This window comes from Alosa sapidissima, chromosome 1 (assembly GCF_018492685.1).
Source record: "Alosa sapidissima isolate fAloSap1 chromosome 1, fAloSap1.pri, whole genome shotgun sequence".
NCBI lineage: Eukaryota > Metazoa > Chordata > Actinopteri > Clupeiformes > Clupeidae > Alosa > Alosa sapidissima.
The window spans coordinates 7,795,547-7,812,785 of NC_055957.1; the positions used below are offsets into that span (position 1 = coordinate 7,795,547).

Consider the following 17,239-nt stretch of genomic DNA (forward strand, 5'->3'; position numbering starts at 1 on the left):
CAAATAAAAAAATATAAATAAAAGATAAATTCACATTTCCTACAATAATGTACCATGGGATGGGCTCCTCATGACTGTTGGTTGGTTGTTCTTCAGTGCCACCTGCTGGTTGGTCATACACACAATATTCACGTAGGCTCTCACTGAAATGGAGTTTGTTTGAATCCTCCTTTTGCTACAGTAACACCATTTCACAAGTTGAAACAAGCAAAAGCGTGTTTGGCAAGGTCGCCGGCCAGGGTGGTGATGTGCTTTGCAGGGATCGTACAGGAGTCAAGCACGATCCATGCATAGGCCTACACCCCAATGCTGTTACAAGAAGATAGAAGATAGTGGTGAAAGGGAGTGTCCAAGCCAAATGCTACAGCTTGAATAGGTAGACTGAGAATAAATTACTTAAAATGTATAAAATACTGTATTTTGTCAAGCTCCTCCCAAGCTTCAGTTTAGGATGCCAACGGTCTAGTAACGCATTCTGATTGCAATATACCATATTATATTACGTCAATAGGCTACTGTATCATGTAGAATGTCTTTCAACTACTTACATTGACCGGAACATTAATACTGTAGCGTCGGCGCAAAAAGACAGTGTTAGCGTTCTCCCGCGAAAGGCATGCTGGGATACGAGAGCGAACGTTTGGGGGGTTTATGTTGTTAATTCTCCTTAGTTCTGAGTGTAAAGTTAGCGTCTTTATTGTAACATGTTTCCCTTTTAGTTCTCCCTCGTGTGTGATCCTTTTTGTGTGGGGGGCTGCGTCCTCCCCTGTATGTGTAGTGTGTGTTGTATTCTGGGTCTTGGTCTAAGTCCCTGCTCTCGTTCAGCTAATGAACCTTTTGATTGGACAACTGTGTGTGTGTCGCTGTCAAATCGTTACAATACCAACAGGTGCCTGACATTTACATGTAGGTGTAGTTAGAGCCAATTAACAATTAAAGATATTCACATGTAGGTGTAGTTAGAGCCAATTAACAATTAAAGATATTCACACACCCAAAGTGTATCATTTTTAGAGAGCAAGACCAATAGTCTTCAAAATAATCTATGTAAATGGTTTTATTTCATTTGTTTGGATACAATTTCCACTCCAGGCTTCAACAATTACCACCCAGGTTTAGTACTTGCATACACACAAACACACTCATACACACTAAGCTAATGGTGACCGAAAAAAAATGGAACCTTTCTGAATGCCAGTGCACTTCCATTTGTGACAAAGATGGAAATGACACTAGGAATTAACTGTAATAAACATTATAATTAATATAGTTATTAGCCATAATACCTTAGGACCGTTTTGTATCACGGAGCTGGGAAAGGCTGTAATCAATGTTAAGAAGCCAGGAGCATGGACTGAGCATAGAGGGTGAATAATCAGTTATGATATCAATGCTCCATCACAAGTGGAGATTAGACGTTGATACATCATGCCCCTGACCACTGGTCTAGGGTCAGTTTCAAAGGTTTGCTGACCATGGTGAAAGTGGGGATCTGGTCATAACCTGATCATACTTCAGCTGACAGGAGCGGAGTGAAGTAGGTTTTTCCAAATGGCTCTCTGGGGGTCAAACCTCTACATTTTCACATACACTCACGTACAGCCACGCAGAGGAGGTGGGGCAGCTAGCATTTATTGAGGAGAGGAATATTCTTTCTTTAAAAAAAAGAATCAATATGATAATTCAGAAAGATAAAATAACACATTTTTTTTTTTATATAGCTGCTGGTACTCCTGGAGGGATGACAGAGGCCCAGCCGAGCACCAACACGTGAAGGCTGGAAGCGGAAGCAGCAGGTCTGTGGTCCGTGCCCCTTCTTGGACCCTCCGCGGAGCAGGTTACGACCCCCTCTCTTCTCCAAGCTGTACATGTTACGCTAGACGGTTGTAGTGGGATGGATAGCACGGCAGGCCAAAGCGATGGGGGAAGGATGTGTGGCTAGTCATCAAGGAAGAAGTAGTTTCCGGACTTCTTCTGCTCCACGTCCTTTAGGTAAAAATGGGGAGGAGAACAAAATGTATTAAAAAATGCCATTTTGAAAAGTACTTCAAGGTTTTAAAACATCATAATGTTTGAGATGAATGTACTTCAGCTGTGCAACCAAGGTGCTCGAAAGTGTACAATTGGAAAATGACTTTTGTCCAAACATACAGATTAAATGCCAAGAAAAAATTAAAATATCCCTTTCAATATTACAATGTAGCATCGTGTCAAGTGTCACCCCCATACCTTAATGGAATTGAGTTTGTTGATCCTTGGTCGAAAGTTGTTGGGGTCTCTTCTGAAAGTGATCTCCAGCAAGGAGAGAAACTTGTTCATGCCAGCCAGTAGAGTCTGTGGCCTAAAAGATCAAGAATTCAGACATCACAACCAATCACATACTTCCTCCATTTGCACCATGATTGACATCACATTGGTTTCAGCTCAATTAGTCAAACTGGTAACCTAACTGTATTTAGGTCTAATACAAAACAGTTAATTTAACCTAGTGTAGTTCAACTTTATCCTAAATGTTCTTATATGCAGGCTAAGAATTTCTTAGTTTTGTTACCTTTACATGTTTTGACTGTTGTATTTTAAGGTAACCCCCCCCCCCACCCCCCCAATAATTGCCAACATATAAGAACAATTATGACAACAACAACTTGCATTTTTAGTCCCTTATCAAGGCGCTGTATCCCCCTACGCCTTATGTCCCTATACAACGCTAACCACACACTGGGGAACCCCCCATCCCTGCCATGGGATCTTTAATGGTCACATCGTCAGGGCCAAAGGACGGCATCTCCTATAACAGTGTCACCGTCACTGCACTAGGGCACTGGGATCGACTTTTGGCCAGAGGGAAGAGTGCCACCTAATAGCAACTCAAAAACAGTACTTCGAGCAGCAGCATTTCAGTTGGAAAGAATTGGTGCCGCTCTGCGTGACCGGCAAGCTTTCAATTTCCCTGACCATTTGGTGAAATGCTGGTCAAATATCAGGTCCATCTGTTTATGATAACCTTAAACAACAGTAGGCAGGGTATACTGTATATGTGTGTGTATATATATATATATATATATATATATATATATATATATATATATATATATATTACACACACACAGTAGAATGACATGATTAGGCCATTTTTCCAAATAAAATCAAATTTCGTCACACTCACCCTTCAGCTTTAGACCTAGGCTACATATTCCCTGAGAACATGAATCAGAACTAGATGCACCGTAGGCAAGTCTAACTTTCAATCAAAAATGAATATTCGTTCAAAATAAAAGGGTAGTGTATAAAGTTTGTATTTACCACATATTTGCTAAAATGTTTGGAGGGAATTATTTTCATTATACATGGTAACCGGAGAGATTATAATTTGTCAGACATTATAAAATGTTACTGGTAAAAGTCTGGTAAAGACAACGTAAACCCTGTCCAGCATCAACTTAGTTTTCCAAGAAGGTCTCCCACCCAAGTGCTAACCAATCCCACACCTGCTTAGCTTCAGTAATTCAGCGCAGAGAGGGTATCCGTTGTTTGGCTGCTGGTCAGGATAAAGTTGTATTGGGGTCTTTTTGATGCAAGCATTACAAGCCATTTCTTTTCCCCTTTTCTGAAAGCCAATTTTCAAGATTCACGCTCAGTTTCACGGAGTTCAGGCCTCACGCACAACTAGACAGCCAGCCTTTCAGTTTTACTCATTTGTGACTGTAGATGTACTCACGTGTTTGCAGTTGTGCTTCTTGATGGGATTCCATCAAACACAATGACTCGGTCAGCCAGATAGGTTGCCATGATGAAGTCGTGTTCCACAACAAATGCTGTTTTCTTAGCATGGAGAATAAACCTGGAGAGTAAATATCAGTGCAAATGTAAGTACAACAATTTAAGAAAGCGCAAAACCCTTAAAGGCTCTTCTTGAGGTTTCTTCTGGCAGTTCACCTTTTGACGACCCTAGCAGCCATGAGACGCTGCTCGGAGTCTAGGTAGGCAGAGGGCTCGTCGATCAGATAGACATCAGCAGGTTTGCCCAGACACAGGGCCAGGGCTACTCTCTGCAACTCTCCTCCAGACAAGTTCTGGACCTGCAAACACACAACAACATATGCACTATAAAATACTAATCAGATACTTAGTAACTTGGGTTCTTTAACCAAAATATATGTGAGGGGAAATGGACTTGATTAACACTTGGTATGAAACTAAAGCCCGTTTCAAACGTATGGAGAACCAGGTCTGGAGAACGCCCTGAACTACCCCTGCACCTATGCCATTGAGCAAACACATAACAGAATGGAAGAATCATTTCAAAAGTTGGGTCACTTACATCCTGGTCGATGATGCTCTCAATCTGCATGGGCTTCATGACATCCGTGACAAACTGAGGATGCATATAAGCATCTCTGATCTTCTCGTGCATAAGGGCACGCACACTTCCCTAAAAGAACACAAACACACACACACACAATGCAAACACAACAGATCAGTTGAACTATTTTAGACCTTAATATCAAGTCTTTCAATCACTTCAGTTCAAAAACACATCTACAGTGCTGCTTGAAAGTTTGTAAACCATTCGACATGGTCAGGTCATGGTGTTGTGATGAAGGCCCTCCATTTGCAAATAATTGGTCTTACAGTGGATAAATGGAGCTGGAATCTTTTAGAGAGGGTCTTATAGCTTTCCCCAGACACTACTCTCTTCCTTAGGTCCTCGGATATCTCCTCTTCTCTTGGCACTGCCGTTTCCTGTGTGTATGCCTTGGCACTACAGTGGTTTGGTGGATTTTCTCTCTTTTAATCATGGCTGCTCAAACCCTTTCCAACGGAAGTCTGTTTGATTAGTAAGCTTAATTGATTATTTCAGCACCCAAATATGTTTTACATTAAAGGCACTCTAAGCAATGCCACACGTTTTTTAGGCTGAAACATTTTATGTCACTTACTGCAAACATCACCTAACCAGCCGTCTGTGTCCTGAATCACTGTAAAAAAACGCGATCTCTGGACAGCCCAGGCTCCAAGAACGGCAACAAAAACAACCTGGGCAAACCTAGCCCATAAAAACCTAACAAACTGTTCCAGCAAATCACAGACGAGATGCGCGTTTAGGAGAGTTTCAATTGCACGGGAGCAGCACGGGAGGGAGGGGGAGGAAGAAGCGTGCTAGCTCTCTGTTTTGTTTGAAAGTCAACAGAAGTGACGTTACCCAGCATCGCTTAGAGCACCTTTAATCAATTACCTACTTGTCTTTACCAATGTAGCTGGGGGTTCACTTACTTTTGTATATACATTAATTCCATGTTTCATGAAATTTTAGGCTTCTCACGGAATTCCCTTTAAACAAGTCCATGCATTTGATAAAATATACACACCTGGCAGTTCATATTTAAACACTATTCATGATAAAACAGAAACCTCCAAACTGTTCAAGAGGTTCACATACTTTAAAGCAGCACTGTATGGAACACTGACATTCACTGGAAATACAGCAGGACTGTATGGGGCACAAGTGAAACGTGTTTGGTCTGTAGTTACTGTCAGATCAGACTCACTTTGAATTTTGGGCTGATCTTCTGAGGTTTGTAGCTGACATTCAGGAGGGGTACATCACCTGTAAGTCAGACAGAGTGGATTTAATATCAGGTTCATGTCAGCTTATCTTCCCTGAAACACCATCTTTCGAAAATATCTAAAATATCTCACCTCCTTCATCTGGCTTTAGTCGGCCAGCCAGCATTCTGATAAATGTGGTCTTGCCAGTTCCTAAAATCCGAACAAAAAAATTAGTGAGAACTTTCATTTGTTACAGTGCCAGACCCATTGCCTACCTTCCCATTTTAACATTTTCCTTTCTACTGCTCGGACTACTCACTCACCATTCTCTCCCAGCATGACCATGATCTCAGAGTCAGTGAACTCCCCCTCCACGATGGCCAGTTCAAAGTCGCCCATGGCCTTCCTCATGTTGGGGTACTGGTAGCGGCACATCTTCTTTATCTCCTCCTCATTGGCAGTCTCTGCAACTTTGAAAACCAGCGACGTCTCCCGGAAGCGAAGATTCTCAGTAGGAACATACCCGTCCAAGAAGATGTTGATTCCTGATTAAACAGATTTCAGATAATTAAGCCTCTTTGATGCTGGCATACAGCAGCAGCCGGTTGCACCAGTTGAACGCAGGTTCCATCTTAGTTTAGTTCTAACGTAAACTGGCACTACGTCGTCTACGAGTTTATGAGCTACTACAATTTTATGGGTTGCACCACAAAAAAGTTTCAAAGTAACACTAAGTTATGACTTAAATTGTACATCTTCCTCTCCCTAGGTGTAAGGTCCCTTGTAAGTAAGTTGTTTACATGGTTTTCTAATTTAATGGTGGGAATGTTCAATTTAACAAAGTATAGGTCGAGAAGAGTTACATACGTGACCGATTATACATTTAATTTACTTGAACAGTGTTTGAATCACGTTTGTATTCACTAGAAATCGTCTGGACCTAGCAGTACAAATACCAAACATCTACCTCATTATCACACAAAGCACACATTTCATTGCTGTTGATTGATCTGTTATCAGAGATTTCATTAGCCATAACTTCTTAGAAATATAGAGTGTTACCGTTACCTTCACTACATATCCACTGCAGTAGCCTACGATAGGCAAACAGTGGTGGCTGAAATATTCCCAAAGCAATAAAGTCTGTTATTAAAAATACAGTGTTATTTTATTCCATACAACAACTAGGGCTGCAGCTATCGATTCTTTTTGTAATTGATTAATCTAGCACTTTATCGATCGATTAATCGGATAATTTGTTTTTTGCATTTTTAAACAACCAAAACACATAATGCATAACGAAAATGACATGGCTGTAAAATGATCAAGCAATTGGCACAGAGGTATTTATTCTAACTCCAACATTAGGCTACAAAACTAAGCCCATATATTGCAATTTACCCATTTAGTGTTTTTAAGTGCCAGTGCTATCAATTAAATAATGTTCAAAATGCTCTCTAAAATTGCAGCCTCTTGTGCATGACTTAGCTGGGCAAACAAAGCTGTCCATACTATGTTGTGAAGTGCTGGGAGGGAGAAGAGGGAAAGCAATTTAATGTATTCATATGTAGCCTACAACAAGTTTCATGCTGTAATCTAGACCTGACATCAACATAAATATCTGTTTTATGTAGATTTCTACACCTGCAGCATTTACCATTAGGCTACTAACAAATAATTTTACCATTAGGCTACTAAAAAATAATTTCTGGGGTGAGCCTATTTGCTATGGTAACTTAGCAACCTGTGTGTGTGTGTGTGTGTGCACGCGTGCGGTGCGTGAGGAAAGATGAGGGTGCATGCATGTGTGTGAGGGGTTCTTTTTTTAGGCATACTGTCTTGCAATTGAATGTGAATAAGTTTACCTACTTAAAAACATCAAAGCTAAACAAGCCATCACAACATCGCTACAAATACAGTATGTGATTAAAATCAACCAACATCAATGTAGGCTATAGGCTACGTAGATAGATTGATAAATAGCCTAGCCTACTTTATTGACGCTTGGTGAAACAGCATGGAGTGGACATTTAGGTTCAGATGCTTTTTCTTTTCCTTTTTGAGTATGTAATGATCACAAAACTTTAGTTGAAAAGTTTACTTGACATTCTCTGCCATTTATGGATATCTTGACTCCGCCATCGTGCCAGCTAAATTCAGAATGTATCACGATTCACTCGCTAGTGGTGTGCTTCCTGAACAACGGACCGTGTGGAACAATCAGATCCCTGCGCGTATAGTGCGCGTCATAGGAATTTAACGAGGCATCGAGGTAGGGTTTTTGCCTCGAGTAATTTTTGTAATCGAGTTATTCGAGTAACTCGATGAATCGTTTCAGCCCTAACAACAACGTAAATGTGGAGGAAGTCAAACCTAAATGTTGCTGTAGCATACAATGTTACAGCGAACGTTACCAACATGCAAAGTGCTGTGATTCTGTGACGCTTCCAATATCATTAAACAATGATATTGATTGGTTGTCAACGGTAAAAAAAGTCATTCTATAAGACAATATTTTGATTTAATAGCTGAGGTTCTCTACAAACAAATTGAAGGAAAGGCCTAACAAGTTGATTAACAAATGGAGCACAAACAACCGTCAACGAACGCGAGAGGAGGGTCGGCTATTCTCCTTTCGCGTTCATGGACATAGGTTTGCGTTGCATTCGTCAATCGACTTGTTAAACCTTTACTTTGAGGTGGCCGTGAAAGAAAGACAGCTACGGTAGGATAAAAGACACACTTCGGAAAATAACATTGTTATAACCTACGAAAGACTTAAAACGTTTACAATACTTTGATTTGTCTGTAGAGAACCTCACCACACAAACACAGAAGTGTCATTCTATTTTGAACATCGTCAGTGGTGGAAAATAGAGTTTGTTTTTGACGTGTGTCTTTGCCCTTTGCACTTGCATTGTTAGACAATTTGGTGTTAATGCAAAGGACCGTCATGCTCAAAACTGCACCAATTAACGTAATTATGCTCTCAAACAACTGTTTGAACCTGTTAGCTTTTGGAAATAGACCCTAGGTTGTTTTTGCTCCGGAACATCCCTTTAAGTAGCAATGGTGCAACAGAAAAAGAATGCAGTGCTAGTTTAAAACTAGTTTCAACATAAGGTTTAAGACACACCTCACACCTAAACTTACGATCGACCTTACGTTCTACTGGTGCAACCGGCTGCAGGTGAACATTTGGAAACAATATTCCAATTCATATTGGTGTAAGAAATAAAGCTTGAAGAACTACAAGGAAGATGGACTAACCTTCCCTGACACTGAAAGGCATGGTGACAACCCCATACGCACTGGGCACTCCATAAAGGCAGCAGATGAAGTCTGACAGGTAGTCCAGCACACTCAGGTCATGCTCCACTACAATGATGTACCTGGGATCAGAAACAAGTCAATGCTATGGTCATAAAACTGCACTCAGATGGCTTGCCAAATGATGGTGCAAATGGAACTTACAAACACACACAGACACATACACAGACAACACACAGCCTTACCTGTCTGGAGTGATGAGAGAACGAATGGTGATGGCAGCTTTTAAACGCTGCTTCACGTCCAGGTAACTGGATGGCTCGTCAAACATAAAACTGATGAAAATACAAAGAAAAACATATCACCCCAGAGCCAAGTTTAGTGAGTGGACGTGCACACAATAATTTGTATAGCCATGCCTTGCTTGTCCATACATCACATGCTAAACTGACCATCCACCCTACTCCATTCATTCAATGTTCTCACTCAATAATGTAATATAATATAATATAATAATACATATTTCTTCCCCTTGGAATTATAAGGTTCTATCTACGTTTTGAGTAGTTCTGAGATATTGAGCTTCATAGCCTAATAATACCAGAGTTATACTGATAAGCGGAACAAACCTCTTTAGATACACAGAGAAACACCTTAACTCACCTTCTTAAGGCGTCACAGAATAAGAATCTGAGTAACTCAATTTTGACAAAATGGCAGATAGAACCTTATTTTAAGGGGACGATATGCATGTGTGTTTGATGTCCCTGGAGTTCCACACAACAGGAAGCAAATGAGCATGTGGCCACCACTCACATGTCTGCTCTCTGGATGCACACCACAGCGCAGGCAAAGCGCTGGAGTTCCCCTCCAGACAGATCCTCCACATTTCTCCCCCTCAGATGGGTCAGATCTAAAAAAAAAAAAAAATCATAACAGAAGCTATGCTAACAAGCAGCCACATAACCAATCAGCACGACCATGTCAAATAGATAGCCAACGCTTACAAAACGTAAAGAGAGACTTAATCACACATACCGAGCTGGGCACAGACAACAGTCTCTGTTTTAGTGTCGTCCTTTCTGCTCAGAATAGCACCAACAGTCCCCTAATGGAAAAAATAACCATAGGACACAAACTGCGGTAAAGCGTACCGACATCCTTAAAATATAGAGGAAAATTCATGTGATGCCTCTCAACTAACCTTGACGGTCTTGGGAATCTGGTCGACATACTGGGGTTTCACAATAGCCTTCAGGTCATCCTCCAGGATCTTGGTGAAGTAGTTCTGAAGCTCAGACCCTCTGAAATAGGTCAGGATTTCTTGCCAATCTGGTGGGGCCTATAGGATAACAATTCAGCCTTCAAATAAGACATATCCCTTACCATACAGCTACGGTAGCAAGTGAGAATTTTATTCTATGAAGGTACTTTCTTACACAAAGTGGATACTAGTTTTACATACAGAAACAAAATAACACCCAACAACTTTGCTTAATAACACATTCAAGTTAATGAAGGTCAGTTTGTAATTCAGTCAGGAAAGCCATGTGGGTGATCAAAACTTGAACTCACATCAAATTTCCCCAGGTTGGGCTTCTGTTTCCCAGCGAGGATCTTGAGTGCAGTTGACTTCCCGATACCATTGGTGCCAACCAGTCCCAAGACTTCGCCTGGTCTAGGTATAGGCAATCTGTACCAGAATCATTAGTACATAACCTGAAATCTTTTCCACATATGAAATTAACAACAATGTAACATGAATCACAGTAAAGTTCTGTGTGTCTATTTCCACATGAAACAGCAAGTTGCGGAATAGTGAGCTCAAACTTCCATAAGATGAGACCGGCAGCACCATCAGCAAACTTTCCTAACATAGTAAGTTCACATGTCTAATCACATGTCACAGGCTAATTTAGTAGGTTAAGGATAATATTCAATGATAAGGAATTGGACCATAGGTTGAACCACCATCACAGGGAATAAACTGCATGATCTACTGCTGACATGAAACTGGGATGCACTAACACACAATAGTTAGCAAAAGTTAACTCACCGATGCAACTTGAATGAGTTGGCACAGTATCTGTGGGTTGTCTCTTTTTCAAGGTTGCTTGGCAGATTAACAATTGACAAGGCCCCGAAAGGACATTTCTAAATAAGTTACACAACAAAGCACAAGTCACAAAATTAGACGAATACAGCAAGGGTCGAAAATGCTTTTACATAGAAAGATAGTAAAAAGATCAATGGTATACCTTGATGCAAATACCACAGCCAATGCAGAGAGATTCAGAAATCCACACAATTTTGGACTGACTGGTCACCTCTATGCATAGTTTACCTAGAAAATAAAAACATATGGTCACTTAACTGGTAGATACAAGTTTTTAATCAAAAATGAGTTACACCTTAATGCTTGGCGGTATGACCAAAATGTGTATCACAGTATTTTTCAAAAAACGGTTTCACGCTATATGACGGTATTTTTTTTCCATGCATAATCAGATGTTCACAGCATTTTCTACAGGTTGAGAAAGGAATTGCTGCAGCACATTGACTGTGGATGGTTTACGGTCATGATGTAGAATGACTCCACACTAGTGGTAATGCAGGTTTGCATGGCACCAGAAAATTAATTATAACGATTCTCTCATGATTCTAATAAAGTGAGGAATCAGAATGCAAAGATGTGCAAATTTCACTAACATCTTGTATAAAACCAATACAAAAAGTAGTGCAACTTGCAATAATTATACTTTTTTGAAAATTATACAATTGAAAATAAAACATCTCTGTTAATATGCTTACTCTGTCAAATAGGCCTATCAGAAACATGCCTTATTGTTATTGTGTGGTTTACATGATGTTAGTGGTAGGTTAGCATTAACTTCATGTGAATGCCTTGTTAGCTTGCCATGAGCTTTGGTTCGGTTCGCTAGGCCAGGGGTTCCCAAACTTTTCAACCCACGACCCCCAAAATAACCGTGCCAGAGACTGGCGACCCCCACCATCCCTGGATGTGACTCAAAAAATAAAATAAAATGTGCGCACCGGCCATACGCACTAGGCTTATCCAAACACGGGCTAAACGACAACACAAAAGAACAGAGCAGCCCGTTATGATTTTACATATAGAAATTTACTATATGATAAAAGCAGAATACCTTAGTCAAAAAATAATATCCATGTTAACATGAGTGCACATTATTGCTGTCGTGCAAACTTAACTTTGAAACATTACTTTAATTTCCATTTTAACAGAAGAATATCTCAGTCAGGGTAATATCCACAAACTGTTGTAAACATATGTACATTGTTGCTGCGCAAATTTACATTTTGCCAACTATGTTTCAGCATTAATCTCATCTAATGAGATGGATGCGCGCTATGCGCGGAACACAGCAAGTCCATTCTTGGTTTAATTGTGGAGACAGCCACAAGGAGATCATCCTCCACATTTAGACGCGATCTGTATTTGTTTTTAATATATGTCAGTGCAGAGAAAGTCTTTTCGCACAGGTATGTGGAGCCAAATGGCGTCAGTACGTCCATCGCGGCCTTGAATAGCTGTGGATATTCCCTCTCGACTGAAATCCAGAACTCAGCAAGCATCTTGGAATTAAAATCTGTCTATAAAGTGCGGTCAAGTGACAGCTCTTTTATTTTTCCCAAATTTATTTGATTTATGGAAATCATTTCGCGACCCACCCCTCGGTGTCCCCCGACCCCCACTTTGGGAACCCATGCGCTAGACAAAACATTAACAAAGTAGTTCGTTTTTGTGCACTGATGACAATCAGGTTCATTTCTAACTAGCCAGATAGTATTGTTCAATTCATGTGTTTAACATGCTTTACTTGCTACCTGGATAATTTCAGCGAATATTCTTAAAGGTGAGATGAATGATAAGATCAATATAGTATCCCTTAATGTTTTTCCTTATCAAAAGAAACAATTTCAGGAATTCTGTGCAACAATCCCTTACCTAAGGAGAAATTAAGCCTTAAGAGTCATACTTCAGGGGAAAAACTTAAGGTGTTTTGTGTTTACCCTCACCACGCCTTGCAGTCGCACCATGCGTGTGTGTTTAGGAGCGCAACATTGAAAAGAGTCCCGTCTGAAACAGTGTCACGCGGCGAAGTGTTGCAAACCTTGTGAAATTAAATACACCGATATGGCGGTATATTAAAAATCCCTATCATAAAGAAAATATACACCGGTATACCGCCCATCACTATTACACCTGAAGAATAACATACAAGCTAAATTGCAACATAGAGTCCCATAAAAACCAAGTAAACAACGTAGTACTGCATAACAAACAGTCTGGTTCAGTCTACAGAACGTTAGATTTGCCCTAAAAGAAAGAAAACAATAGCCTAAATCAGCAGGGCTAATTTCTGAGGAATCAATAGGCCTTCTTGTTTTGACTTACCCATTCGGACAACTGGGCAGCTCTTTTTGCACTCCTGTCGGCATTTCTTTGGCTTGCACTTGTCATGGTTAACAATGGCGATTCGAGTCGGTTTTTCCGACATTCTGCCTGCCTTTTTCCAAAACAGAGCAGAGCAGACTCCTTTGCCCGAATAGGGACCTCTGTGAAGATACACATTTCTTAAACAATGGATTCATGAGACATTCAGTAAGCTTTATACTCAAGACCACCCCTAATTAAAAACAGCCTTGACCTAGAGGAAATCCGCAAACACGTCTAAGTTACCTAGAGAACATGTAAGGGATAATGTACAGAACGCCGATCATTATTGGGAAAATAAGTCCCTTAAACATCCCTTAACCGATAACGTTAATTTGAGGCATGTATCTTTAACGACTAGCAGCTAATCGTTTCTAAATCATTAACATCTGGTTAGTTAGTTAATCGTCCGTTTTTCTAGTGTTGCTAGTCAGATAAGGCATGAGCACTGAGCTAAATAGCTATCAGGATATCACTGTTCAGATGATATGCTTAACGTTATTGGCTTGTCCAACATTAATTTAATCAGAGACAACTCTTTTACCACTCGGCTCAGATAACTCGATTCCCTGCCTCCCTGGCTATGGCTAACATTACGGTGTAGTAATGTTAACCAACCACAGCTAACAGTGCTAGCTGGGATAACTAGCTACACCGTGCTAGCTTGCTGCCTACAAGCAGTCACCCTTCTGACGTTAGATTTTTTTTAAAGAGTAGTCCGTAAATAACATAGTAATTACCATATCCATCAGAATTTGTTAACTAAGGACAAACAATATCATACATTGAGGCGTTCCAGCAAATGGACGAGGATAACTGACTTGGCTTGACTAACGTTAGCGTTATGTTAATGTCTGCGCAATCATAGCTGGCTAGGTGGCCATCGTAGATTTGATAGCGTTAGCTATGCCCGTGGACATGACATCTAACGACAGACTGGCATTGTTGAAGCCGGTCTTTGAACTCACACATGACAAACTACAATACCCTCCTTCACGTAGATTTGAATCGGCATTAACTTTTAACGTTAGCCGTGAATTTATCATTCTAACGGCACACTTAACATGCTGTCAAACTCTCATAGACACAAGTCAGACAACGTATTATGTTGAACATTATGTCGTTGAAAAACTCGACAAGAACCAGAGCCTGAACAAATCTCGTATGTCCACAGTCTGAAAAGTAACGCTAGTTAGCTAATCTGGTTGGTGTAGCCTATATGCTAGTTAATGAATCAAGATAACATCATCTAGCAACGTTCCCTTGATTAAGCTAACGCTAGCACCACCACGTCATGGTAACTACGACACCGACATGGCAATATAGCCTACAAATTAATCCATGTACTCATTGGGAGATTTACAATTAGCCATCGTTTTCTGATTCTGTTCATACTTACCACAAACAAACGTATAGACTCCTCTAGATGACCTTATCTGTTATAAGCTTGGCTAAAAATGCAACAATTACAGAGCAACGTGGTGCTCTCCCTGAACAGCGAAAAAGCCGGGGAGGAAATATGGCGTGCCGTACGTAAACGTCGACGTCAAACCGTAGGCGCTGTCACCTGACGTAATTTCCCGTGAAGAAAATGCACTTGTTGCATCTATGGTTGCATCCAGTAGGATCGGTGTTTTATTTCAGGTAGGCATCTTTACTATCTATGGGTTGCATTATGGTAAGTGACCTTTTATTCTAGGCAAGCAGAGCTGATGACCCCGCCCGCACAAAAACGTATTTTAATCCTCCTCTTGTGTTCGCGATCCGATTTGTGAATGTGACCGATTGACAATTATTTTCTTTCAAAAATAGTGTCAACTTAATCTGACTACCAGGAGGCTAGAACACCCATATCTATTTCCTGTCAAAAATGACCGGTCATTAGAAATTAATGGGTGTGAAAATGTCAGTGTATAAAATTGTGTCCAGGCACATACTTATTGATCAGATGGACTGTATCTATGTGCTTCTGTACAATAAAAAACACACACAAACACACCCTCACTCCCCCTCTTTGCTTTTATGCCAGCCAGGGGCGGACTGGGACCAAAAATCGGCCCTGGCATATTTGGCCCAAGTGGCCCTCAAATCGGTCGGGCACACCTAATTAAATACAAAATCTTTGCATTACCCTCTAACTATGCATATATTTTCAACTGTCATGGAGCACTGAAAGTGATGTAGGCCTCATTGGCTATCACTCTGACTGATCAGAGATAGCCATGGAGCACATGATCTCCATATTCAAGTAGGCTAACAAGCAATTATTAAAGAAGAGTTTCTGCTTGAATACAAAGTATTATTTCAAATTATTCAATAGGCTACAATTGACAGCAGCACCAAAAATTACTGAAGCCTATGTGTAAAGAGTTAAAATACCCAGATTGTCTTAGACATTAATGTAATTTATACCAGTTATCACTGTAGGACAACTGAAACAACACAAAATAAACAGGGCTGTTGCTGGAAATATTTTATTACATACATTATCTATACTACATTGCTGGTACATTTTGGAACATTATAGCTACATTAACTAATTATCTTTAATGTCTTCCAGTAGCCTATCATATAGGTTATTGTATATTAGTCGGCTTGTGCATGAATATGTCTTGATGTTTTGTAGCCTACATTTCCGTCAGTCTACAGTCTTTTAGCCCATCTTTACCATGATAACCCTTCCAAGATAGAACCCTTTCAACGCTCTACTTTGAGAGACCAACCACCACTCTCATGCCATCGATGTTGAATTTTGGGCATCTGACGGAAACTGATCAATCTGACCGCGATCTGACATCGATTTGACACTCTTTTGCTGTCTGGGTTTGCAAATCATTCATTTAGAACATTTAAGTTGCGCTATTTGTTATTATAATCACAGCACGGCCTTACGTTATAGATAGATAGATAGATAGATAGATAGATAGATACTTTATTGATCCTCAAGGGGAAATTCAAGGGTCTCAGTAGCATACAGAAATACTGTAACACACAACATGCACTTACAGCAGAAATGGTAAACATAAGTATAAACATATAACTAAACTCCACTGTACAATAAAGTCAGTAGAAGATAAGACAGATAAGAAAACTAACAAAACTAAATACTAAATACACTATATAAGTTAAATTAAGAAAGTCCAATGTGCTTGAGGGTGATCAAGCATAAGATGCTTGTAGTGACAGGGCCGGGACTGGTGAGGTGCTAAAGGGAGTGAGTGTCATGGTGAAGGTGCAAACAGTAGTCCAACCATAGTCCTTAGTTATGTGTGCCTGGCAAGGTGCTCAAGAGAGTGAGTGTCATGGTGGAGGTGCAAAAAGTAGTCCAACATTAGTCCAACAGTGCAAGAGTAAGGTCTAGAGACCAGCATAAATAATATAGACAAATAGGAGAGTAAAGTGTAATCATCATTACCATATTATTACATTATCGCAATTAATAAAGTCATCATAATCATCGATGATCATAATCATCGTCAGCATGGCATGTCACACATAGCCTACCTGCACCACCACTGAGTTCTTATCATGTAGCCTCAACTAGGCTCCACAACCTGCTCACTGTCCCTTGCTCTGTATGCTTGCTTACATCCTCGTTTAAACTCAACGAACTTCAACATGTTGCTGACATATGCCAGCCTACTTGCAATATTGTATTTTTGAAGCTTCTACATTGGTGTTACTTTTGCACTATTGTCACTACCGGCACCTGCCGCAATTTCGTGTAGGCAACTTCCATTAACTTTTGATGCGCTCACAAAATCCTGGCTCTGAGCCAAAATGCGAGGGGTGGGGCCTGACGTGAGCTGTTATCGGATCAGTCGAGTGTCAATATGGAAATGTAACCAATGGGCCGCTGGTTGTCCTTCCTTTGGGCCGATCGTTGGCCAAAATGATTAAATTATAGCCTTTTCTATCGGCCCAAAAGGTGCGTCGGCCCAC

General features: G+C 40.4%; 1 protein-coding gene across 1 annotated transcript; it reads right to left on the reverse strand.

Moving 5' to 3' along the window:
- Positions 1-1,615: 1,615 nt before the first annotated feature.
- Positions 1,616-14,849, reverse strand: abce1 (ATP-binding cassette, sub-family E (OABP), member 1). Its single transcript, XM_042081751.1, has 18 exons — positions 14,697-14,849; positions 13,259-13,419; positions 11,079-11,164; positions 10,877-10,974; positions 10,396-10,513; positions 10,025-10,162; positions 9,859-9,928; positions 9,637-9,733; positions 9,066-9,155; positions 8,821-8,942; positions 5,874-6,095; positions 5,701-5,760; positions 5,550-5,608; positions 4,322-4,432; positions 3,937-4,079; positions 3,719-3,841; positions 2,230-2,341; positions 1,616-1,986 (listed from the first exon to the last, which is right to left on the reverse strand). Exons 2-18 carry the CDS (start codon positions 13,359-13,361, stop codon positions 1,939-1,941), a joined length of 1,800 nt encoding a protein of 599 aa, XP_041937685.1. The 5' UTR covers positions 13,362-13,419; positions 14,697-14,849; the 3' UTR covers positions 1,616-1,938.
- Between the last annotated feature and the right edge of the window lie 2,390 nt (positions 14,850-17,239).

Excerpts from the sequence above, each read along its gene's own strand:
- abce1 (XM_042081751.1), bottom strand. The coding sequence starts at position 13,361 with ATGTCGGAAAAACCGACTCGAATCGCCATTGTTAACCATGACAAGTGC. Across the intron at positions 9,156-9,636 it reads TGCATCCAGAGAGCAGACAT|TTTTATGTTTGACGAGCCAT; the intron begins GTGAGTGGTGGC and ends TATTTTCATCAG. Across the intron at positions 8,943-9,065 it reads TCTCTCATCACTCCAGACAG|GTACATCATTGTAGTGGAGC; the intron begins GTAAGGCTGTGT and ends TTCTGATCCCAG.